This window comes from Coturnix japonica, chromosome 1 (genome assembly GCF_001577835.2).
Source record: "Coturnix japonica isolate 7356 chromosome 1, Coturnix japonica 2.1, whole genome shotgun sequence".
NCBI classification, from domain to species: domain Eukaryota; kingdom Metazoa; phylum Chordata; class Aves; order Galliformes; family Phasianidae; genus Coturnix; species Coturnix japonica.
This window is the reverse complement of record NC_029516.1, coordinates 99,121,408-99,148,011: the sequence shown is the minus strand read 5'-3', so window position 1 is coordinate 99,148,011 and position 26,604 is coordinate 99,121,408. Positions and strand designations below refer to the sequence as shown.

Below are 26,604 nucleotides of genomic sequence, written 5' to 3'. Positions count from 1 at the left end.
CGCCCGCCCCTCCTGTCACCTTCCGCGGGGGAAGGAGGCGGGGAGCGCGGCTGTCAGCCGGTCGGTGCGGCCGCCTAAGGGCCGAGATGGCGGCGCCGGCGGTGGTCCGCTGTGCGCGGCTGTCAGCTCCGGCTGCCCGCCCAGTGTCAGCCGGCCGCCTCCTCCTCCTCCTGCGGCGTTGTGACACGCCTCGGCCGTGATCACCCAGTCCAACCGCCAGCCCACCCCCACCATGCCCACTGCCCATGTCTCTTGGTGCCACATCCACGCTGCTCTTGAACACCTCTAGGGGCAGCGACTCCACCACCTCTCTGGGCAGCCTGTGACACTGTCTCACCACTCCTGAGGAGAAATGGTTCCTAATGTCCAACCTGAACCTCCCCTGGCAAAACTTGAAGCCATTCCCTTTTATCCGATCTGTTATCTGGGAGAAGAGGCCAACCCCTACCTTGTCACAGCCTCCTTTCAGGTGATTGTACAGAGTGATAATGTCTCCCTTGAGCCTCCTCTTCTCCTGACTGAACAATCCCAGTTCCCTCAGGCACTCCAGATCCCTCACAGCTTCATTCTCCTTCTCTGGACACAATCCAGAGCCTCAACGTGTTTCTTGTAGTGAACAATTCGAACATAGCATGTCCCACCTGTCCCACAGCTCCTCAGGCACCCAGAAGATGCTGTGAAGCCACCAACACCATCCACAGCCACACAAACGGCTCTGCAATGGCCCACCAGCTTGCTGCACTCTCAGGCCACACGGCTTGCCAACAGATTTTGAGGTGAATGCAATTGTATGTTATTGACACACACACAGGATCCCTTCAGAGTGCTGTCAAAGAGTAAAAGATGTTTTGGCTGGCAAGTGCTGCAATACATCAGGACTCTGCTGAGATAGGACTTGATAAAATGCCTGGGAGCTTCATCTTCTTCTGGCCATTTGTCATTACTGACCAACGCGGGCACAGTCAAAGATCATGTCACAAGGAGAAATCATACCTGATGTCTCTTGTTCTTCTTAGTGGACAGCTTTAAATTGAGTCTGAATAGAAATATCATTTCTCAGAAATATTACATTATATTTCCTCATGTTATCTAGTGGTAAATGAAGGGACACTCCATTCCTTTCTCTGTCATCAACTATGTAGTCTCTGTTTCCAGCAATCACTCTTAAACTACCATCTTTTTTTTCCCCCTCTATTTTCTCTCCTGCTTCTCCTCCTTGTCCCATTCCCACCTGTACTCTCAACAACAACATATCAGACCCTGTTCCCTCTGTGCTCAAACCAGGTCGCTGACTGGTGTCTGTGTTACCCTAAGGCAAAAACGAGGATAAAGAGAGGTTCCAGCTTCCATTTGCTGTGCCAATATGAGGTAGGAGACTTGAGGAGCAAGATTGTCAAGTAAAGTCTGCTTTCATGAACTCTGAAGAGCTTAAGGCAATACTTGTCACAGACCATAGACCATCAGATTTTTTTTTTCCTCTCAAAGGCTTACAGAACTGAGTTAGAATTTGAGCTGCTTTTCCTAAGTGGAACAAAATACACATTCTTTATGTGAAAGCATCATTTTCCCCCAAGTAAGCAACCCAAGACTTCAAAGCATAAGGTGACAACTTATTTAAATTAAAAAAAGAGGAAGGTGTCTTCTGCCTTTTTCCAGCTTTATGGGCAATTGTTGGAAGGCAGATGCTGTCCTTTTTTTCTGCTTTTTCTCCCTTCCCCAGCACTAGAGTATATTCCTTTGGGGCACAACTTGAATAACATTGGTTGCACTGTATTGCTGGAACAGACAGGGCTTCTCAGGAGGCAGCTGTGCACTGACATTTCTGGATTGTTTCTATCCTTTTAGAGTCTGCCCTGACTGTATAGTTCCCTTCCTGATAGTGATATACTATCCACAGAAGGTGCCATGAAGTGCTCTGGTGTTTACAGCTGTTTGTTCTAAAAACAGCCTGAGCGCCTCTGACATTCACACTGGAGCAAGTTCCTCCCCCAAGAAGTAAAGTAATCCTCATGCATTTATTAAAGCCTGACCGTGGGTTTTGTATGGCAGCTATTTGACCGTGTGGGCAAAGCAAGGGATATCCCTATGCCTGGGGATGTCTGAAATAGCAGAGCACAGCTGACACCAGACTGCTTGAACACGTGAGCAGGGGAACTATGGTGAGGGTAGCAGTGCTGAAGCCCTCAGTAGGAAGGCAGGGAGTCTGCAGATGCAGAGCTCTGCTTTCCCCTGCAGCTGCTGACAGTGTTTCTTACAGGGGAACAAACACATTCTGTTTCTCCAGGCAAATGGAGAAACCCTTTCTATGCAGGATTACTGCAATCTTCTTAATATTCTGAAAGGAGTCTTCCAGCCTCCTAACAGTCTTTATGCTTATCCAGGAGGAGTAGCTGAAACCTCCCTTTGTGCTCTAAGCAATGTATGTATATGTAGAGGATTAAGCAGTGGATCTTGCATGCGCAATCAAACGTAAGCAAGGGGATGACTCAACAGCAGCTGAATATCAAGCACCACGATTTTTCAGAATATGGGTGAATTTATGCATCTATACATGAAAGAAGTTGCCACAAGCAAAGCAGAGCCTACAAATCAGTTCTCATTCCCCTCTAGAAAGCAGTTCATCTAAGAGATTACAGTGAATAACCAGTTTAGCATGAGACAACAGTGTCACAGTATTGCACTGAAGGTAATCAACTTTTAGACTGCACAAACAGAAATGCAGTCTGCAAGACATATAAAGTAATCCTGCATCATATTCAGCCTTCATAGGGTCTCTGGTTGAGCACTGTCAATGTTGATGCACAACCTTAAGAGGAAATTTTTTCTGTATCATAATGAAAGGGCAACCCCAGTAACAACCCACCAATACATGTAACACACAGCTACAAAGATGAAGGGGATAAAAGTATGTCCATCGTGGAGGGCTTAATTCCATTAGGCTGAGGATTGTGAAAAGCACAAGGAGAAATTGCTTTGGAAGATGTCTTTTAAGTAGCCTTCAAGGCAGTGGGTTGGCCAAGCACAGAACACCATAACCCTAAAAAAACTGTATTTAAGATACTGTTTTTTTTTCTGGTCACTTGAATGTTAGCTAAGACATGATTGTAAAGTAGCAGTTTACTATTAGGATAAATTCCTTCCCAGCAAGAGCAGTGATGCAGTAGCACAGGCTGCCCAGGGAGGTGGTGCAGTCACCATCCCTGGAGGTGTTCAAGAGCCGTGTGGATGTGGCACTGAGGGACGTGGGCAGTGGGCATGGTGGGATGGGCTAATGGTTGGACTGGGTGATCTTAGTGGCCTTTTCCAACCTTAATGATTCTATAATTATAATAGTAACAATAAAATATTAGCCAGCATTTGACTTAAGAGAGTTATTCTTGTTTCACTTGGCCTATATGAAAATAATTAATGTACTCGGAAGTTGTCAATAAACGGCAGGAAAGCTGTTTTCTCAGTGCAAGAAAACAGATGATTGAAAATTGATTTTGCCATCAGACCTGTTCTGCATGGTGAAATTAGAATGGCCATGCCAGAGCATTTCACAGTGCTCCCATCTCCAATATAAAAAGAGCAGCAGCCAAGGCTGCTTTGCAGAAACCTCACATGATGTTAAGCCTGCAAACCAACAGGGCTGAGATGCATTCACCTTTGGTGAAAAAACAGCCTGCAGAAAAATTATCACTGATTTGCAGAAACTCAATATATTCTGATTCTTTTTACAAAAAAATATCATTCCAATGGGGCACGAGGGAGGAGAACGTGAAACATCTCAGCTCTATATGCCAGATTCAGCCTTGCAATCCTGATGTGAATTGGTGTATCGATCAAAGTGAGTGGAATAAATACACCAATGACCGAATGTCACAGTGGGAGATGGGCCAGCAATAACAGTTTTCTTTAAAATAACCACTGTCACAAGATAAACAAAGTTCAGGACTGTGTAGTGTGGGATCCTTGATCCTCAGCCTCACCTCCATCAGAAAGATAAGGCTAAAAATACTCCTTTCTTAAAACAAAAGCAATGCAAGATCACTTTGCTGTGAAACTCTCAGCTGAAACACCCCTTGTATCGGTACGGTTCCCACTAACTGGACATGAATATTTCCATAGGTGCTGTTGCTCACACATTTTGTTTCGTGTCCAAATAAGTAACACCATTGTGGAGTTAATCAAAGGGAAGCAGAAGGCCTCCTTCAGTTTGCTAAGAGAGCTGCGGTGCTGAGGTTCAGCTTGCAGTTTTAACCTGGATGCTCATGCTTGTGCCTTCAGGATCCAACCTGAATGTTCTTGTCACCTGTTACATGATGTTGGTGAAAAGTAACTCCCGTTATTAGGTGTTCACTCTCAGTTACGTCTCTTTAGTGCTTGTGTAATGATTCACAGAATCAGAATCATTAAGGTTGGAAAAGACCACTAAGATAATCCAGTCTAACCATCAGCCCATCCTCACCATGCCCTCAGCCCATGGCCCTCAGTGCCACATCTTTAACACCTCCAGGGATGGTGACTCCACCACCTCCCTGGGCAGCCTGTGCCACTGCATCACTGCTCTTTTGGAGAATAAATGTTTCCTAATATCCAACCTGAACATCCTCAGATACAACTTGAAGCCATTCCCTCTTGGCTCACCACTGTTACATGGGAGAAGAGGCCGACCCCCACCTCACTACAATGATCTCATTCACCAGGGTTAAAGATGTAACAGAGTAAATGCACACGGCTCTCTGCCAACCACTAGCAAGCATATTTGCAGCAAGCAGTGAGGTAGGACAAGCAATCAGTTATGGTGCAATACACTACAACATGTGGTCACAGCAGTGCACACAAATGATTTCATTCTGCTTTTAATCCAAAAGCAAAATAAGGAAGAAAAAAAAAAAAAAAAGAAAAAAAAGCTGTTATTTCATTGCTTTGAATGGTTTGATTTCATAGGCATTTCCATACCTGATTTTTAATATTTAACCTTGAGGCTGCCACACTATGTAAATGTGTTTTATAAAACATGGCAGCAGCTGGAAAGAACGGGGCCTTTCCCGGCAGCAGGAATAAGGCTGGCAGTCATGATCTGCCTCTCTCAGCAGCTTGTCCTGTCTGTGTTTTGTGTCACGTGCTGTCCTTGTGCAGTCATGAGTCACTTGCTTCGTATCTCACTGCATCCTGGGGAGCAGTATTTCTTCCCTGGGGGAAATGTGCACATGCAGCAGTGAGAAGCCAGGCCACCACTGTGCTCTAAGCACAACAGATTTGCATTTCAGTTCAAGCTGCAGGGAAAGGAATACATGGGATGTTGACTAATACTGCGTCTGTTTTTAGTCCTGTTACCTGGGTAATGGTAATTTCACTTTGTTCTTTTCCTCCAGCTATTACAAAAGGTTTCCTACTTTAATTTAACCTTTAAAAGTCTGAATGAAACCCAGTCAGTCTGCAGTCGAACTACCTAGTTCTTCCAGCTAGCACTGGTTCAATAGCAAGGTGGTGGTAATAGAGGGCTGGTTTTAGGAGTATGAGAGATGTTAGTTCTGTTCTAAGCTGGAAACCCCTTTCTAATTTGCCTGTGTGATCAAGGGACATTTCTCAACACTATTTTAGCTTTCATCATTGTGTCTTCCAGCAACCACTATTCTACGTATTTTTTATCTTCTGGAACTGAAGATAAACCTAGATACAAAAAAGCAAATATGCAATATAAAGGCAGCTCCCCACTCCCCAACTCTAGGAGGAGAAAAAGGAAGGGTCAGCGGCAGGTGCACAGGTGAGAGTAATTCAGCTGTGCTCCCGGAAGGGGTGGAGCTTGACTCCACTTCCTCTAGACCTCATTTAAAGGCTGACCACCACTAAGACAGCATCTCCCTTGGAGGTTGCTTTTGGTGGATGTTGCCTCAGCATTTCCTAGTGAAGGCATCCATATTGGTGAGTTTTTCCTTATAAATAACCTTTGAATATCTGCTATCATCATTCCACTTCATATTCAGCAAAAACTCTTGTATCATATGCAAGCTCTAAACATGCCAATGGTCAACTGCAAATTTCTGCACCTGGTGTTTGTATTTTTTTTTTTTTTCTTTGGAACCATTCTGTGTTCGCTTGAATCAGAAATTCATCTTTTCCCCCAAGGAGCTCATTCACTGTGTCCCAAAGCGAGTGCATGCAGGGAGCAATCAGGAACTTCCTGCTCTTGGCAAAGTGACAGTATTGGAGTCCAGGCCCTCAAAAGCCAGCTTTGCAGCCTGTGAACAGCAAACATTTTCTTCTTGTCTTTCCATAAAGAGCTCCTGAGTATCTAAGGAATAAACACTGGGCACACTCTCCTTTCTGTCAGTCTATGTGGAGCCAGTGCAAACCTCATGAATGATTCTTGTTCTTCCTTTCAATGGGGTTAATGACAGAAAGACTAGAGGGTTTTCTTTTCAGAAATTATTCCATGGCAGGACTCTGCAGAGACAAGTACACATGGCAGATTGTACAAGCAGTACAAAAGTTTCAGCCTTCATTTTATGGCAAATATGTCCCAGATGCTTACCATGGCGCCAAGGCCTATGGGTATGTAGCTGCAGGCTGGAACGAGATTGCTCCCTAAATTAAAGGGCTGTGGGATTCAGCTCCCTGCGGGAGCCCAGTTCTTGGCACTTCTACTTCCTTTCCACAAATCTGGATCAAAGAGGAAGCGTTTAATCCGGGGTTCTGTTCAAACACACATTACTTTGTAAAGAACAAAGTTCCCTCGGTGAGAGCAATTTCAGGATTGTATCATTTCCTAAGCAGGATCACGGAGCATGGTTAAGATGGGAGTCCAACCAAGCCTCGATCAAACTAACATCTTCAAAAGGAGAAGCACTAAGAAATGGTGCGCTCAAAAATCTTACTGGACTTTGGGGAGCAGTCCTCCTTTATAAAAATTATTGTTATTTGTTTCTGACTCTGTCTGCTAATTTTTGTGTTGAATATGGCATTCAGTGCCTGGTTAGCCTTGTGAGCCTTCATGGAAGGTCAGGCAGAGGGAGAAACACTATCAGCTTCTCAGTAACAAACACTGCAGGAATGCTAACAGGAGGCAGTTTCCAAGATTGCGGAACTTCTACACGCTGTCAAAAATGCACAGTGAGCAGAATTCAAACCTTGCAGGGCTTTGCTGTTATTCTGCAAGGCAAACATCTGGAGGACATGTGAACAAGTGCAATTTAGCCTATGGCCTGTTACAGCACATTACATGTACCTCGTGGAACAATGTGAAATGCTAAAGGTTAAGCCACTAGAACTTTTCTTTGCTCCTCCAGCAATCGGGAGCTGGATGCCAACCCATTCTGTACAGGTATGTAGCAGTCCCAAAAGTGGTGTTTCCACAATGGGATGGTTTGCTGGCCAGTGGTACCGCATAGGCCTGTGATAAGGTCCGGGCCCTGGCTGGTACTGAACCGCTCCTGATTACAGTTGAATTAAGGGCAGCAGCCTTACCTATTCTCGTATGTGACTCTATGGCCTTACAGACAGCCTGGTGAATTGTAGCTGCTATCCACTTTATGACAATTCCAAAGGTCAGCAGTTCAAGATGTGCAAACATGTGTACATTATCACAGCCTCACTCACTCCTAACTGTGTCAAAGTCTTCACCAGAACTGGTTACTCACGCAAGAGAAAAAAGCACTACACACGCAAGAACAACTTCTTTGTACTTTCAAGCAGGTCCCAAGACACTACCCTCCCATTTCCATCTACAAACTTACCCGAAACATAATGGCCACAAAAAATAAGATGGTTTATTGAAGTAGACTAAATGATCTAATGCTTAGACACCATATTTCCATTAATAATGTTGTTGCAGAGGTACATAAATGACAACAGAATTTTTTCCCACCTGTAGTCAGTCTAAGCACAGGAAATACAAAAAAGGGCACTAGGAGCTTTCCAAGTCACAAAGCTTTGATAGACTATAAAAGATCTTACATGCCCAATAATTTAAACAGAGTTTCAACTTCTTATGTTACTGGATAATTGTGCTTTTGAGTCCTCTTGAAGCTGTAAGGGATTATAAACTGTTAGAGAATGAGAAATACAAAGTTGATTGGATTTGTATCAGAAACGTAGAGATAGCCATTTAAAAATACTGTCCTTTAAAAGATACGCCACAAGCTTAAATTTTAACTCAGAGTATGATTGGCAGCTTCAGAGATGGAAAAATACTATGAAAAAAAGCTATGGAAAGACATCACATAGGTCAGCTCAGTTCTTCTTTTCCTTTTTTCCCCTTCAGGTACACCTCTCCCCTTAGAGAACCATGATGTCTGTGCAGTCAATATCTCAGATGTTCTGCTTATTTCTCCTTTGTTTACATCTGTATTCAGTGTTTACTGGAATTTTCATTATACCAATATCTGGGGTAATTTCCATTATTTAACCTAGCAAAGCTAATTGAGCTGCACTGATATATTTGTAAAGCTGACCTGAATGAAATTCCAGACACCACTGAAGACAATACGCATTCCAAATGCATACTGATAAAACTTTTTCTCCCCTGACGTAGCACAAGACACTACATGCATAAATTGCAATACAATCACATCATTAAAAGTGTAGATAAAAAAACCTGACTGCCACTGTTGTCTGATACATTTAGTCATGCCAGCAACAGAATGCTTGCAGCACATTCAGAGGATCCAAAGCCTATTGAAAAAGATCCAGACAACCTTTTGAATACATTTCCATAATAGGTTATATGTAATATACAAAATAAAACTAACATGAAACCCCAGTGCATCGCAATGCTTGACTTTTCTAAGCACGCCAGATCCACCAACTGACTGTTAGCATCTATATCCTTGGAGGAATATGGTACCTTCAACATATGGCATTGATAATCACGCACGTACAAATGCATTTATGCATATCCCACAAAAGACTTCTCAAACACAGCACAAGATAAACATACAACATACTTATTGTCTTGTCAGAAGATGTGTTATGCTAATATATACGATGAGATGTTAAAAAACAGGTTAACAACAACTGTTCAAACAGCAAATGCTATCAGTTTTCTCAGATGTATTCACCAGAGTTCTTTACTGAAGAAAGGAGAGAAATAGGAGGGGAAAGGAGAGAAATAGGAGGGGAAAAAATATATATGGGAAGAAAGAAATTTGGTCCTTCATTTTAAATGAGGAAAGACAGGAGCAAAAAGACTTCCTAACATCCTGATGGCGATACCACAAAATTAGTGAAAAAACTGTCATGGTTAGAATCGAACAACCAAGACGAACCAGCACCCACCACCCAAGCACAGAAAGCTTTTGAAGAAATCCAGGAGAACTATGAAAGTCTGGTTTCAATCCAGTTGCATACAGGGACTACTCTGGCAGAGGACAGTCAGCACCAAAGACTGGTAAAAAGCAGTATTCAGCAATGCAAATGTATTATGCCACAAAATTTAACTCTGCTCACTGAATTAGCAAAACATTTACTAGTTCTCATCGCACAAGGTACTGAAGTAGCCCTACTTCATCTAACCCAGGGGATCCTGGAAATAAACAGTGGGAAATTTCATGAAGTTCTGTTCTGGCACCAGGTTGTATTTTGAAGCTGAACTTCTATGTAAAGATCTGCTGCAGAGCCTTGAAAGCAAAACTTTCAATTGAAAGATTTGATGTCTTTCAATCGTATGAAAAAAGATATTAAAAGAACAATTTTTAATTGTTCTCCCTTTCCTCGTAGTTCCCCCTTGAAATATGATAACAGTCTCTCACAGAAGGACACAGTGTTCCATAAAAAAAAAATCAAAATCTGCACATTAGTTAAAAAAAAAAACAAACAAATCCAAGTATAAGTAACACAAGGAAACATTACAGAAAGAAATCTTCTGGTTCAACATCAAAGCCAAAACAAAACTGTTTGGACTATCAAGTGTTACCCTGTGTTGGGAGGCACTGAAGATCTGAAAGAGGCATATCCTAACCAAGGATGCACGACGCTGATCTAGCTTTACTACAACCAGTGGTTCATTCACTGAATGAGATCTGTTCTGGTAAAATGTGGTGATACCAGCTGCTAAAGAAATCTAGGATCCCTGTGATACCTCCAGGAAAGTCAGCACTGGAGCTGGAGTGGTGGGGAGACCAGCTGGAATTATCAACGATTTCTCTCATGTGAATAACAGTAAAGGCCAGCTTACCATACGGTAAGTGTAAGTCAGCTTTGGCACTTTTATTATCAAAAGTAATGAAGTGAGAGTTCTCAACTCAGCAGAAAACCCACTATGAAGATTTATTGTATCAGTCATCAATTGAGCAGCCACACAAATATAATTGCTGGAAAATCTTTCTTAGTTGGGTAAAGCTACCCAAGTCCAGCTCGTGTTAAGCAGAAACATGAGGTAATTGTTATTTGCAGAAGAAACAAGCTGCCAATGATGGGGTAAGATTTTAAAATAGACAAATAACTAATGGAGTTAAAATTTATGTTGTCTTTTTCCTTTCAAGCCCTGACCTGTCATAAAGAGTTGAACAGCATGAAGTGCAAGGTTTCTTAAACTGGCTCAAAAAAAAACCAAACAAACCCATCCTAGAACAATGCAACCCTCACCATTCCTTAATTAAATGTAAAAGGCTATTGGGAATTATGTGACCATATTTTTGTAGACTATACCTGAGTAGAGATTGGATTTTATTTCTTTTCAGTTAATAGGCAAAACAAATATTTCAAGATACAGCTGAAGCGCTGTTAAAATAGTGATGTCTCAGGTCACAACCAGAATCTTGTATATACAATTCATATTAACTTAAAAAAATAAAGAAGTTCAAAATACCTCCAGAGAATGTTATATTTTAGCAAAACGTCCTGTACAAAAGTAGGCCTATTGGTTTAAAAGAATCCCCTAGCAGTAGCTTTCTTCTTAGCTTGTGCGATAAGTGGTTTCTTCAGTTTAGGCTCTTTGTCTGGGGTACCTGCAGGAGACTTCAGAACTCCATGACGGGGTTTCCGTGCAGGATTGAAAGCGACACGAGAGGGTCCTTCTGGGCTCACCAAGATACTTTTGTCAGTCTTTTTAAATTCTGTTGAAAAACAAGCGAATTAAAAGAAATACAATTACTGGACTCATTAATTAACTGGAATTGTCCAGCCCTGGAAATTTGCCTTAGATCCTTAAGTCTATCAGAGATGGTGGTGAAATGCATTTCTTAACTGCGTTTCTTTGACAGTGGGGTTTACTGCAATCCACAGAAAGGCTGTGAACATTTCATTCCCTGCAGTTCCACAGGCTACCAGAGAATTAGCCTACCCCTCAGAAACAAAGTGTTTATGTATCCCACAATCCAGTGTCTCTGTTCTTACAGTTAATCAGCATATATTCCCAGAGACTCCTGGTTATCACTTCTGGTAGTGGATACGCATTTTTGTTCTCTTTGTGCAGCTGCTACATTAACATAAATGTGTACATCAAATCCCACTATTTGAACTTGGCCTATAGCATACCTCAAAGTAACACAAGTAGTTAAGTGAATACACTCAGTCAAATAAATGCCTTGCTCCATGGCACAGAAGTTTTAACAGGAAAAACACTGTCTGCTTATAGGTGGGATGCAGAGAGGGACTGGTATTCACCTATTAATTACTATAATGCCTCAGAGGCAGCCAAAATAAAAGTGAAATTTTGCTGTAATACAGCCGGAGCTCATCCAAACACCAAAACCTTTATCCTGAGAAACAGAACCAGCACCAAAGAATATGAAATACATGTGCTTGAAAGGCACCCTGTATAAGGAAGGAGAGATTGTCACTACTACACTCTTCTCAATCTCTTAGGTTCGACCTGCAAGTCAACAATGCAGCACCATGGAACCACCCAAGTCTAGCTGCTGGGCTGAACATCCTCAGCTTCACCTTCTCCTCTGGTTAAGGACTTGAAGATGGTTTATAAACTAGTCAGTGAACTGTTAACAAATACTGAGGCAAAAAGAGATCAGACTAATCCTGTTTGAGAGAAAGGAACATTGGAGTGCAAACGTGTACAGCCTCCCCCTTCTTTGGTGTCATGCGAGTGCCACACAGATATATCAGACTCACCAGCAGTCATGTTTTTATTCAAACCAAAGGTGACTTTTTTGGAGCTGGATGATTGCAGTTTATTCAACTGTGAAGCAAAATAAAGACAGAAGATAAGACTTCTGAGGCAATAAATGAGTCCTTTCACCCACATCCCACCAAAACTGATGCAAAGCAGCCTAATTCCCTCACTTGGTTTAGATAGCATGAGTGAGGGTATGTGCTTGGTTTGGGTATGTGCTTGGTTTGGGTGTGTTTCAAGAAGAGACTGGTAGCAAGATTTAGCTGCCATTGGTGAAATCACATTACCGGAATGGAGGCTCTGGTGGAGGAGATGGTACTTCTGGCCTTCCTGAAGACTAATGCCTTTGGTACAGTTGATTTTTCAAACTTTACGAAATCACTCCCTTGTTTTGCTTTCTTTTTCTTCAGTGGCGACAGAGCAGGGCTGCTTTCCTACACACAGAAGGGAAAAAGTCCTCAGTACAGAAGAATTGTAGCTAATCAATACCTAGTATAATGATCAGAGCACAGAGCTTACCAAGCACGGTTCTATAAATGCTGCCAAAGCTCAGAGGGAGATGTCTGGTACTCACATGAGCCAATCATCCTGATTAGCACTTAGAGTTATCATGACTGAAAACACAACCCTAAGCAACTTGCGTGCTGGAACACAAACTCACTGCATATCAAAGAAAAAGGACCCTGTGAAACTTTCGCCTGGCTCATCAGAACACAAACAAAGCTTTCACCTTTTTGTGCATGGTGCTGCCGCCTTTCAACCAATTCAACTCTTCCACAGTACCTCTGAGAGGATCAGATATGTAAGTAATGAACAAACTCGGCTTTTAAAGAACAAACTCAGCTTTAGGCTGACATGGAGACGAAACAACAAGTCAAATATGGTGTCTGTGTACACTTGAGAAATCCAGCAAGTATAATTTGCTACTAGTCTGCTGCCCTCCCCTCAGTTTCACCGTGAGTGTTGCCATTAGGAAACCTGCCCATGCCAGAGGGGTTGGAATAAAATAGACTGAGGTGAATGGGATGAAGTTCAACACGACCAGGTGTCAGGTCCTGCACTTTGGTCACAACAACCCCCCTGCAGTGCTACAGGTTTGGGGCAGAATGGCTAGAAGGCTGTTCTCAGGAAACAGATCTGGGGATGCTGGTTGATTCTTGGCATAACATGAGCCACAGATCAACAGAATGGTAGGGTTGGAAGGGACCTCTAGAGATCATCGAGTCCAACCCCCTGCCAAAGCAGGCTCCCTACACCATGTCACACAGGTAGGCGTCCAGGCGGGTCTTGAATATCTCCAGAGAAGGAGACTCCACCACCTCCGCTGGGCAGCCTGTTTCCAGTGCTCCATCACCCTCACCGTAAAAAGTTCTTCCGCACATTCATGTGGAACTTCCTATGCTGTACTTTCATCCATTACCCCTTGTCCTGTCCCAGTTGTGCACCCAGGTGGCAGAGAAAGCGAATGGCATCCTGGCTTATATCAGAAATAGTACAGCCAGCAGGAGCACTTAACTGATCAGATACTTTTTTTTAATTAGACATTTAAGTCAAACAGAAATGAGCTAACAGGCTACTAACGTGCTGTAGTTAATCAGAGGAAGACTGAGTTTTGTATACCAAATTTAACTGATGGTTTATGAATTTTCTATCCTTTGAAGTAGTAATGTCAGCAAGACTTCCAATAATACGCTTGAGCCCATAAATGCTTAAGGGTAAATGTCCACACAGAAAATGAATGGTTAAAAGGATTTCAGAGGCGAGGAGCAGAATAATACTATCTTTCTACAATGCCCCCAAAAACGTACAGTGCAAAACACTTTTGGACTCTCAAATTGCTGAAATCTACCTTCACCGCCAAAAGAAAATGGGAATGGGAGGTAGAGGGGGAAAAACGAACTTGTTCCCAAATTGCAAAACTGCACGTAGTAAGAACAGTACAGTCAGACCTTCCCAGCAAAAATCCAGCCTGACCTTTATGAGAAACTACATCATTCTCAAAAGTGATCGTGCAACCACTGATGACACTGAAATTCCCAGTGCCGTACCATCTGTTCACTCTTTTCTGCATAGCACTAACAAGGTGCAGAAGTGAGTTAGCAAAAGAAGCCATGATTGGAGTTACTGAAGGCAATATCACAAGGAGCTTATACTAATCCAAGTATACAGTATTGCTGCTGAAATAAGCGTTCCATCTCGGCATTCCCATCCTTTCGCCGAGATATGCCAAGGTTGCAAACATGCCTGTCCAGAGACCCAGTGCAAATCAATAATTAAGTCAAAGGGGAAATCAAAATCAAACAAACTACCCTAGCCAACAGCAAAGACTGCTCCACATCCTAACTAACCAAGTCTCAGTCACATGAATACTTTCACAGGGGTAGCTGGCATAGGATCTAATGTAATAGTGTGAGAAGGTTTAAGAATGTAGCAGGAGTGAGAGGATTTTTGGGAAACTGGTCCTTTTAGTAACTGTACAGGCCAGATGTAAAAAGCAGCCTGGAAGCTTGTGAAGAAACAAAAGGGAGGGGGAAAAAAAAGAAAGAAATAGATCTACATACCTCCTTTCTGCTTTTCTTGCATGCAGTCTCCAGAATTCCATTGGTTTCAACAGAATTTAGCACCTCTTTAACTTTCCTCTTCTTTTTCAAGATTGCTGCTTTCTGGTTGGAGACCTCGATCCCTTCCAAAGCAACCAGCTTTGTCTTCTTCAATTTGACCTTTCCAGAGGGTTCAGATCCAGAGTCCACAGCCCTTGGCAGTGGGCCCTCCTTGTTGGATTTCAAGTCTGTCTGCTGCAAAAAGTTCTCCCCATTGACCAAGGCAGACCCTGCTTTTAGTTTCTTCTTCCCAGCCTTGGGAATTAATGGTGCGACAGATGGGTTGACATCCTCTGCTTTTTTGGCATTAGCTGGACCATTTTGACACTCCAGCTTTCCAAGAACATTCTGCACTTCTGGTTTCATTTTCTCTGACTGAATCTTTTTACTCTGTTCTGTGTCATTCTGACCACTCGGTGTGGAGATGCTGTGCTTATCTCTGGTGTCACTTACTGCATTTCTGATCTCATTTGCCTCATTAACTACCAATTTCTTTTTCTTCTTTATCTTATTATTTTCTGGCATTTTTCCCACGTTACATTTAACAGATCCAGATGTTTCAGCTATTCCCTCCTCAGAATTTCCATCAGTTGTTCCAGAATCAGCACGTGGGCTCTCCCTTCTCTTCCTTTTTTTCCTCCTCTTCTGTGGTACTGATGTCTCTTTTGCACTTGATGTCTCTTGTTCATCTGTAAGGTGGAATGATGCAAAGATGGTAACGAATATTCAAAAGGTTATTTATGAGGAAAAACTCACCAATATGGATGCCTTTCCTGGGAAATGCTGAGGCAATCTCCACTAAGGAGCAATCTCAAAGAGATGCTGCCTTAGTGGTGGTCAGCCCTTAAATGAGGTCTAGAGGAGGTGGAGTCAAGCTCCACCCCTTCCAGGAGCACAGCTGAATTACCCTCACCTGTGCTCCCACAGCTGATCCAACACTTGCCTCAGCTGACTAATCAGAGCTTCAGGCTATGATTACCAGTTTCCCATACATTCATCCTTTCCTGAGCCTACTCCAAAAGGAATGCCATACAACACAAATGTGAAACAAAAGGGTACATACAGCAAATGAGTTTAAAAAAATAAAAAAGATTAGTTCTTTTCTTTATTTATTTTCTCCTAATAGACATAATCTTTTCTTGTTTTACTGCTACAGCTGATCAGGACATCACATTCCCTTAGCTCCTAGCCTAATTAATATTTTGCTGATCTTGCCTTGTCACAGCTGACTATTCCATTATATAAGCTATTTCACGTGGGAAGAATATTTTGTATAGAAACAACATTAGAAAGAGTTATTATCTACCTGTTAATCCCAGAAGGGCAACTCAGGGGTTCAGTACTTTAGCAAGGTATTTTTGGTATGATTCAGCTTTGCCCAAGTCAGTATTAGACACGCTGCTATAGACTTGTTTCTGCTTCTTAGGAGCTTTCTTCACCTATCCAGAAGCTCCACCAAATTCCTATATTCTGATATCCTTTTCCAGAAACACTGACACGTTTCTGTTTTTCTACAGTAAGTGAACTGCTCAGTGGAGCAATGCAAACAACTGCTTTCAGTTCTGCTTTCGATCAAAACTGAGGCGATCTTTACCTCACAAAAGAGAAACAAAATTCCCATCACTATCAAACAGAGCTTAATTTCACTTTTAACCTTCATTGCAACACAAATCAGTGCGCTCTCAACAACAGTTTATGCCTTCTTCAGTATTGCAGTATCCAACACTTCGCATTATTGGACAAGTGATCATAGATCATCTCTCTTAGAAAGATTGATCTTGTCTTACCTTTTACTTTTTCCAAGCTGCTTTTCTCTGAAGGTTTGACAACTTTTTTCTTTCGCCTTCTTCTGCTGAACATATCATCATCTTCATCTGTAGAAACATCTTCCGGGATATCTTGGGGGAAGATTCCTGTTGAGGGGAAAGGATAAGGTATCTGAAAAGCACCGCTATTTTCTATGTTGCTGTTTATATACAGCATAACACGTACAGAAAGGAGATCAACTCATTGTTACCCATTCAACTCGAAACAACATCCTACCAATGATTCCTATTTGATTGAGTAAAAATAACAATCTTTTATTTAAGGACAAAGGACAGGGTTGTCGAAATTGTGAAGGGGATTTGGTGACTTCACCAAGAACATGCAATTAGTCTTAGGGAAGTTAAAGGAAAAAACCCACAACACTGGAGTATCCTTGAAAAGCATCTTAAAAAAACAAAACAAAACAAAGATTTGCAATACACATTGCATGGGGTTCATTATATATTGTCTAACGGCAAGAAATTCTTTCTGTATGCTGCTCAGTCCTTACCTTCTGCTAAATCCTGGAACCTGTAGGTAAGGAGGAAGAGAGAGAAGGAAAAACAAATCATCGTTACTCATTTAGAACCAATTGCAACGCAAGTAGCATAGTGTCACTGTACTCATTATAGTTCTGTTGAAATAGAAATGATTTTACAAATGAAACAACAAAATGCTTACTCCAGACCAAAATGGAAAGTCTTGAGAAAAGAGCAGTTTAATGCTCCTGTAATAGTAATTTGTGTCACATATAACTAAATGTGACATTCTGCAAGACACAGCCACCCAGTGCATACAGATCACAGCTACCAACGAGGAACAGCGGCACATGCTTTGGGCACTTGCCAGGTGAACTTTCCTTTGTGACACTGTCACCAGAACAGGAGGGTGAGGGGAACGTAAAGAATTTAGGACAAGATAGCACATATAATGTGTATTTCAGCAAAACTCACTTTTTGACCAGCTTGTACAGACGCTTCCTGTTATGGGCAGGTGTATTTTTCTTGCTTGCCAGTTCAAAGAGTTTGTCAGCAACAGCCTTATAATCAAACTGTTGGAGGAAAGCACAATATGGCTTTTCTTAGTGAACATCTCATGCAAGATAACCCAATGAGACTAACACTAACAACTATTCAAGAACCAGACACACATTTTAAACACCGATTTCCTTTAAACCCCAAATAATTTCCTGTTGGAATGTACGCCCTCTTCACACATTTCTACTCACTATTACAGGTATTTGAACTCAGCATCATTTCCTGAAACATTTCTAACCTTAATTCCTATTGATGAGAAAAGCCAACCGAGTTCAGAACTCCCCTAGATATTTAGTTAAGGACTAGATTTAAAGTAAGCCATTTCTTGCTTGAGAGCTACAGTGGGTGAAGATTATCTGCCTGAATGTGCACCATTGGTGCATCCTTAAAAACCACCACACTGCATTGGAAGTAGGCCTAGAAAACAAACGGTAACATGCTACTCTCCTACTTTTGCTCTTAGTGTCAATAAAAACTTATGGTGACTTCTTGACCATCCACAATGATTTGGCTTCTACCACACATTTCTGAACTTCTGAAAAAGGAAAGTACGAGCAAAAGAAAGAAGATACAGTAGAGGGGAAAGAAGGAATTGGGGAAGAGGATTAAAATGTTATAACATGTTTATCTGATTCACACTTTTTATTTCTGTACATGTTGAAATAAAACAACAACAGAAACCACAGAGGGGATACTGCTAATGAAGAAAGCAAGCCACAAACCTGAAGAACAGGCCCGATGCTATCATCAGCATTTTCATGTATATCCTCTGTTTCTTCAGCACTCTGTGCTGATTTTTCTGACGAACGTCTGTTTGCTGTCATTAAAAATAAAACCAAAACACTGAATATTAATGTTTAGTTTGTAAAAACAGACACCAAGCTCTACTCTCATATAGCAGAACACCAGCAGCAATTTTCTTCACACCACCTTGTAAGTCTGTCCCGCTTTAACTGCCCTAGGTCACCATTATGCAATACACAATGATGGCATTGTCTGAGAACCCATGAAAACTACATGAATCAAAAACCTGATGGATATGTCTCTTTTTTTTCCCCCATTTAGCTCCCACAGAATGCCAAAACCACATTGTCTTTTAAAAAGTTCTGAGTACCCAAGAGCCAAAGGCCAGACTGAATTATCTAGCACTATTGTACAAAGCTGCTGTAATCTGGTCTAATAGAAAGGACACTCCTAACTTTGTCCTCACCTTTGGTTTTAAGCATCTCTTTCTTTCCCTGTTCATCATCTTCAGACACATCTTCCTCATCACTGCTGCTTTCCAGTTCTTTCATTAGGTCTTCAATGGCATACGGGGACTGATCCACAATGATCTCAAAGATACCACTGGCTACAGCGTGCATCACAGAAGGACTGTATTAAAAGAGAGCAGGAATGAGAGTTGAGAAGCAGAAGCATGCTTTCTTCTGTGGAAATTTGGAGGACACAAGGAAAACAAGTAATAAGGAACAAAAATGAAGAGCAACTAGCTCTACAGATGGGAAAAGTCACCCTATTCATTTCTAAAAAGCAGTCCTTAACACCCAAATAATCACACCTAGAAGGTGCTTTGCTAATGTTCTCCTCCCAGATTTCACAATGTTTACATGCTGCTTTACATTACATTGCTCAAACAGTCCAACCTACTCTCTTGTTCTATGCATGTTAAAAACAAAACCAACCGAGGTTGACATGTTTTTTTATAAGTGTATAAAGATCACTTATAAATTTTATAAACATAAGTTATCCTCAAGTGATTATGCACAAAGTAAAATACCCTTCTTTCTCTACACTCTGAAGTTACGCCAAGGCTTTCCTTGTTTATTCAGACACGGCAGGGCAATGCAGAATGTCTTAATTCTTAAGAAATATTTATTCTTTCATTAAACTTACTCCTTAGATTTGGCGACGAAATTGCAGAAAGGCTCAATGAACTTGAGACTCTGGTCTGCTGTGAGCTGTATGGTTAGAAAGGAAAAAGCAGTCAGCACAGTAAACATACATGCATTCAAATTCCTTGAATATCTGGTGTGTGTGTGTGATGGGATCACCTTTAAGAAGCTGTGCCAGTGTCTTTCAGCATACTCTCTAGTTCCAACTGACAGGAACATCCAGTAATGTTATCACTGCTACCACTAACTTCCAAATATTCTTTGGAAGCATTCTAAAAATGCTAACAGCTTTGCAAACTTTAACTTACTGAGGAGAAATATATAATAAGCGAGGCTTCATATCTCAGAAATGGAAAAATGTGATGCAGAAACCTTAGGTAGCGTGGTGTACATTCATGAAGAAGGACTGTGACATGGATACGATCTGGGTTTCTTTTAACCTGCCAGCCCAGACCACATCTGTCAGCTACAGTACTATTAAAGTATTATTGAACTACAGTACTACTGAAGTACCACTTTCCTAAACTCAATTTACCATCTGTAACTTCAAGCAGTCTTTAAGACTAAATCCCCTTGATGGCTATTTGTGGGGCTGTCACTATGGAGCTACAGATATCATATAGGCTCCAAGTGCTGACCGGTCTCTCACACTCTACAGTCTAGAACAATAAAAGTGGGAGGCAAGACTATATGCAACGACGACTACAAAGAATACGAATTAAAAGCTGCTGTCTCCTCCATTGCTATGCTAAGTATCAGATTAAAAACACAAGGAGGAAAACGCGCACAAAACCTAGAACTAAGCATGGGGCAGCAGGCAGCTCACCCTAGTGGAGTAACAGGAAAAATACAGTTTGGAAGAAGTTCAGCAGTGACAGGTGCAGCAACAGCCTTTTAGTTACTGCAAAATTGCAGCACTGAAAGAGCAAGCAATCCACAGCAAAGACAGTATCACAGCATCACAGTATTATCAAGGTTGGAAAAGACCTAGAAGATCATCTGGTCCAACCATTGCCAATACTTCCCGGATAAATCATATTCCATACATCACATCCAAACGTTTCTTGAACACTCCCATGGTCGGTGACTCCACCACCTCTCTGGGCAGTTCATTCCAGTGCCTGACTACCCTTTCCAAGAAGTAATACTTCCTAATGTCCAGCCTGGATCTCCCTTGGTGCAGCTTAAAACCATTCCCTCTAGTTCTATCACTGATTACACAAGAGAAGAGGCCAACCCCCAGCTCACTACAACACCTCTTCAGGAAGTTATAGAGAGTTATAAGGACTCCCCTGAGCCTCCTCTTCTCCAGGCTGAACAATCCCAGCTCCCTCAGCCGCTCCTCGTAAGGCCTGTGCTCCAGACCCCTCACCAGCTTCGTAGCCCTCCTCTGAAGGGCTGAAGACAGACCCATGTCACCATCAAAATGAGCAACTAAATGTAAAGGGTAACTTGCTCACAGCACAGGTCCAAAGCTAACAATGAAAAAACAACAGGTAACTTTGACACCTTACTTTCTTCCTCTATGTACGGGCATTATAGAAACAGCCAAGAGCGGACTGCTTCATGCTCATTCAATGTTGCTATGTTATATTTAAAACTGTTAAACATATATAACGTAAAAAAAAAAAATCATATTCCTTTTAAGGTTCTCTGTGCTATACTGACATCAACCAGGAATACAATGTATTTTCTAACCTCCTTTGCACCAACTTTTGCCAATTCTTGCAGATAGATATCAATGAAATGGAACTTGATTCCTCTGGGAGTGTTGCTGTCTGGGTCCATGACTTCTTTCATTAGGAGCTGCAGTAGCAGTTCTCTTAGGCTACAAGGAAAGAAAAAGAGGGGAAAAAAAGAGCAAGATGTTAATAGTCAATTGTTCAGGTTCTGTTTGCTTTGAAAAGAGACTCCAGTCGTCCACAGTTTTACCAGTTCTTGAGGTGAGTGTTCAACACAAGAAACAAATTCTATGAAGGGTTTTCACATCTTAGAAAAACAATTTAAAAAAATCCACATACAATTGGAACTTCTTGCAGCCTACAGAATTTTGGCACATCACACAATCTGCTCACCACAGTTTGCTATGGTGGAATTCACAGTTTTAAAATTCACTTGAATATGGACTGAACTTTATTATGCTATATGACTGATGGATGTTTTGAACAAGCCATTCCTGTAGACCCGGCTCTCATCCTTGATGAGTGACATCTCCCGTTCCTCATTTTACGAGATCTCTTTCATTTCGGCGTACATCCAATAATTACATTTAACACTGATCCCTCTTGAACTCATTTCCATTGTTCACGCTTTATTTTAGAATTACAGAATCACCAAGGCTGGAAAAGACCTAAAAGATCATGAAGTCCAACCGTTCACCTATTACCAATAGCTCCCACTAAACCATATCTCTCAACATAATACCCAATTGCTCCTTGAACACCCCCAGGGTCGGTGTTTCTCATTAAAGCATACTATTAACCATCCCTTAGAGTAAAATAGTGACCCGTGGGCATTTACCAAATATAAAACTAAGATAAAATAGAGGGGCTGACAGGTACATTCCTATTTTCTTTACATTCCCATTTTCTATTTCTGTGAAATTACGCCTGTATGCATCCACACTCCAGAAGGTAAGAGAGAGAAAGGATAAACATAATACTAGGCTACCGCTTTAAATCAAGACTTCAAATACTGCCAACAGCTTAAATGCAGAACAAGCTTACAAGTGGCAGAAGGACTCTAAATAGAACAGTACAACTGCAACCAGCTTCACTTTATGGCATATGGGAGAAACATAAACAAAATCCTGAATGTAAACTGGCATCCTGTTGCATACAACAAGGAGAGCTTCCAGATCTGTCTTATAGAAAGCAAGTCACTGTGAGTAAATTGAATAAATAACAAGTTCATTCTCTGTTTTTTTTTATGATGCCAACTCATTCTAATCTCTCCATGGATGATAATTCAGTGCTAGTTCTCCTGGCTAGATAAATAAGATCCGGCAAACTGCATTATATATTTGAAAGTCTCATGCATCAAGACTCCTTTCTAAACTACATACTGTAACTGATACAGAAAGCAAATAAGACTTAGAGCTGAGGCTTCATGGTGGTGCTATCTGCAGAGAAAAAGGATCTATTAAATGAAAGCATATTTTACAGAAATAAAGTGGGTACCTTCCCTACAACGCAATTACATTCAGAAATCTGCTTACCTTTCATCCCAGCCATTTCTTTTCAGCACTTCAAAGGATTGCCTCAAAATCATACGGATTAGCTGCAAAGTACAAAATCTGTTACAGGCGTTCATGAAAATGGAGAAGAGTCAGAGCAACCGTAACAGGAATAGAATTGTTAGTAAAGCTCTTCATGGCACAAGATGGAAAGCTTCCTCCCACGAACATTCTGATAGACTTGTCTATCATGTCAAGCAATGTGCAATGAGCTTCAAATGACAATAAAGTATTTTCACATCTCAAGCCCAGTAAAATCAGTGACCGCCTCTACTGTACAGCTTTCCCCAGCTCCATCACCCTGATTTCTTTATTACGTGCTGGAAGATCTAAAAACCCCAATGACCTGAACAAGTTGGAGGCAACAGTGAAGACATTATAACAATAATCATGTAATTGACTGGAACCTTTCCCTAAGAGATAGCCATGTGTAAAACAAATACATTAACCTGATTCGGACACTGAAGCACCTTCTTTCTTCAAACATTGAGAAACAAACAACGGCAACAAATATGCCTGCAATTACTTCATTTGAAATGAAAATGAAAAAAATTTGCAATGAATAATGAAAATAGTCACTTGCCTTCTCTTAAAACATACATAAATGCATATGCTGGATGCTGCCTTCCAGCACACCATCATCTTCTACACATATAAGAAAAAGAGATACAATATAGTTAATATTACCATATAGTACTTATCGAGACGTAGGTTGTCTATTCCATTCCATTCACGGCTCATAGTCTGCCAGAATGTTTTAATAAACAAGTGTTCTGCAAAAGAATAAAAAAACGATTCGTAACTGCTTGTGTGGCACACAGCTTTGTTCTGTTAACCTAAAAAGCTCAAGAAATCACTTCAAGGTGAAGGAAGACTGCATTTCCCTAGGGATTTGCCCAGTGACTGAGGTAGACCTGAGGGAAGACAGGCTTTAGACAGGTCCAAATCCTCTAAACAAGGCAACAAATGGCACACAGCTACTTTTAAAGACAAGTGCAATTACAGTGACAGTTGAAATAACAAAATTATGGAGACTGAGTTTTGTACCTATAAATTTTCAGGTACGTACGCACACGTTTGAGCACTCATTTCTACTCACGCTAGTTTAGGCACTGACTGAGCACTGCATTTCAAGAAGATTTTGTATATTTTGTGCTTAACAGCTCATGAAACAAGGTTGCGTTTGAGTAGGAAATACACAGAGCAGCAATGTAGGGGGTTAAGTTTTTTCTCCTACCATTCACCCTGCAAAAATTACACCTTTCTTACACTGGAGGGACAACCCTTTCCCCTGCAAAAACCAGAAATAAACTGCATCTGATTCAGGGTCAGATACTTTCCTAAATGCAATCACACATACCAACTGGACAGCCAGCAAAGGAAAAACAAAGCTATGATCCATATCTCTCTATTCCAGGACTGTGCCCCGTCCTTGGAGGTGTTCAAGACCAGGTTGGACCGGGCCCTGGCAACCTGATCTAGTAATTGGTGGCCCTGCCAGGCAGGGGGGTTGGAACTACATGATCCTTGAGGTCCCTTCCAACCCGGGTCATTCTGTGATTCTGTGTGACTGTGAAAGTATGCTCAAAACTACCAAATATTAAAGCACCTTGAGAAGAGTCAGATACTTAAATAGTACTTACGAGCCTCTGTATTCTGAATCACATGGATCAGTTGTGAAATGTTATTTGCAAGTTCCTCCTAAAAGTAAATAAACACAGTTAGTGTAGTGTATTTCAGAGCTTGGACTCCTTACTACGCATTCAACCAGAAAACAGCTAGAAATATGAAGAAACATCCCTCAAAAAACATTCTCTTAACAACTGCTTTAGTACCATAGTTGTTCTTTCATGGGGATTAAATTAGTTACAAGGGAAAATTCAAGGCTATAAAACCCTGTTTTACCAGTGTCCTGCAAAAATCACCCTTTTGACAGCAAGACTGAATTAGGAAAAGAATAATCCAACGTATCTGAATTAACACGTGATATAAAACTTCTGGGGTACTCTTCTTGTGTACCTTAAATGTAGGTACAACTCTGTACTATTTATGAGATACGACATTGTTCAGGTGAACAGACAAGTGATTTGAAACCTGACTAAGTGAAGTTACCAAGATTTCTACTCCCAAACCAGAATCTCACCAAGTTAGTTAACACTACTGAACGTGCCACTGTCAAGGCAAGACAGAAAAGTGAATAAGACTTACTGAAGTTATTTTCACTATTCTAAAGTAGTATGTCCTCACAGTACATTTTAGAAGGGACCCACTCAGACAAACATAAAACCGGTACCATACCTGTAGCAGTGGTTTATCCTGCATCCACATACAATAGAACAGTCCCTTCCATATCTTTAGCAGTTCTTCCTGGCTGAAGCCACCTATGACACAGAATAAGTGTGAATGAAAAAGAATCATCCCACACTTCCACCAAAACGTTCTCCTTCTTCCCCACTTCCCTCTATTTTCCATTTGTTTCTTTCTCTTTGTCATATTCTTATGGGCAAACACTGAATTCTACAATAAGCAGACTGACTGGAAAGCCACTTGGGATAGTTCAATGACTTCACGCCTTTAAGATTTTATTATGTGCCAAAGTAACAAAGACTTCAAAGAAATTAGAGATGAACACTAAGGTAAATCTGCCAGCTAAGCATCATTCCCTCTGGTATATTGCTAGCATTGAGTCTGAGACAGGGACAACATACCTAATTTTGAAAGAGGTGTAGGGTACAAAACCTTGAGTATAGCTCACTTGTGCTTTTTGTTGTTGTTTGCTTGTTTTTTAACCAATGTCTTTATGCAAGATACTAAAACACAGAAGAAAGTGTAACCCTTCCATTACCAGTCCAGTATAGCATGTTCTTCTTTTACCAGGTGCAATGAAACTGCCAAGGCACTGCCTGAACCAATGGTTAAGCACCAGGTAAGAAGGCATGAATAACCTAGGGAGCTCAGGTGCAAGCAGTGCACCTGAGTGAGAGAAGGGACAGAGCCTGGACCCACCCACTCACATCCGACTGTGAGCAGCATCTCTCTGGATAGAGATCACATTTCTTTCAAGGTTCTTATTCAAACTGACCACTTCCCTATGGTAGTTTCCTGATATTTTAAGGCATTAATTGAACACGCAGCTTCATTTCCCAGTAAGGGCAGTCCCATCCACCTGACCGGCTGTTTCCACAAACTGGGAGGAATCATAGAATCATAGAATTACCCAGGTTGGAAAAGACCTCGAAGATCATCAAGTCCAACCGCAGCCTAACCAGAACCTTAACTCTAACAACCCTCCACTAAATCATATCCCTGAGCACCACATCCAAACAGCTCTTAAACACATCCAGGGATGGCGATTCAACCACCTCCCTGGGGAGCCTATTCCAGTACCTAACTACCCTTTCTGTAAGTAAGTTCTTCCTAATATCCAACCTAAACTTGCCCTGGAGCAACTTGAGGCCATAATCTGCACTTTGTGGTGAGACTGAATATAGAGATCTAAGAAATATGAACGTAAAGATGCTAAATCCAGCATAGGAAATGCCCAAAGCTAACCCCAGCGTAGGCCCTCCCCACACGTGCCCCGTACCGCCCCGTACCGCCCGGCTGCTGGGTGCGGAGGCGGATGTAGCCCCGCAGTTTCTTCACGGCTCGGTCCCGGATCCGCTTCTCGTTCGCTGCCAGCCGCTGCGCGAACTGGACCTCAGGAGCCTGCGGGGCGGCGGGAGCCATGGCCCGGCAGCACCGCACCACACCGTCACACCGACTCCCTGGCGCACGTTAGTAACGTCTCCGTCTCATTTCTCTGACGTATTCACCGGTCAGGGCGGAGGATGGCAGCCCTCGTTCCCGCCTCACGCCCTCCCCTGTCGTTCCCGCCCAGCCGCCGGGCGGGGCTCGGTGCTATGCGGCGCTGCGCGGGGCACGCGGGTGAACTGCAGGTAGAGAGCCCGGCTGGAGGGCGGGATCTACCTGAGGGCTGAGG

General features: G+C 41.9%; 2 protein-coding genes across 5 annotated transcripts in view; one reads left to right on the top strand and one right to left on the bottom strand.

Annotated features, from left to right (window-relative positions):
- Nucleotides 1-7,732: 7,732 nt before the first annotated feature.
- Nucleotides 7,733-26,433, bottom strand: RRP1B (ribosomal RNA processing 1B). Its single transcript, XM_015883667.1, has 16 exons — nt 26,219-26,433; nt 24,921-25,003; nt 24,266-24,323; nt 23,310-23,395; nt 22,605-22,666; nt 21,086-21,215; nt 19,389-19,453; nt 18,706-18,869; nt 18,218-18,312; nt 17,412-17,509; nt 16,970-16,989; nt 16,440-16,565; nt 14,614-15,341; nt 12,340-12,486; nt 12,052-12,118; nt 7,733-11,039 (listed from the first exon to the last, which is right to left on the bottom strand). Exons 1-16 carry the CDS (start codon nt 26,349-26,351, stop codon nt 10,849-10,851), a joined length of 2,253 nt encoding a protein of 750 aa, XP_015739153.1. The 5' UTR covers nt 26,352-26,433; the 3' UTR covers nt 7,733-10,848.
- HSF2BP (heat shock transcription factor 2 binding protein) overlaps nt 26,426-26,604 on the top strand; it is a 32,428-nt gene continuing 32,249 nt past the window's right edge. For all 4 annotated transcript variants that reach the window (XM_015883706.2, XM_015883688.2, XM_015883680.2 and 1 more), the window contains exon 1: nt 26,426-26,560. In XM_015883706.2, coding sequence (XP_015739192.1) covers nt 26,453-26,560 — 108 coding nt within the window. In that variant the 5' untranslated portion in view covers nt 26,426-26,452. The remainder of the gene's footprint in view (nt 26,561-26,604) is intronic.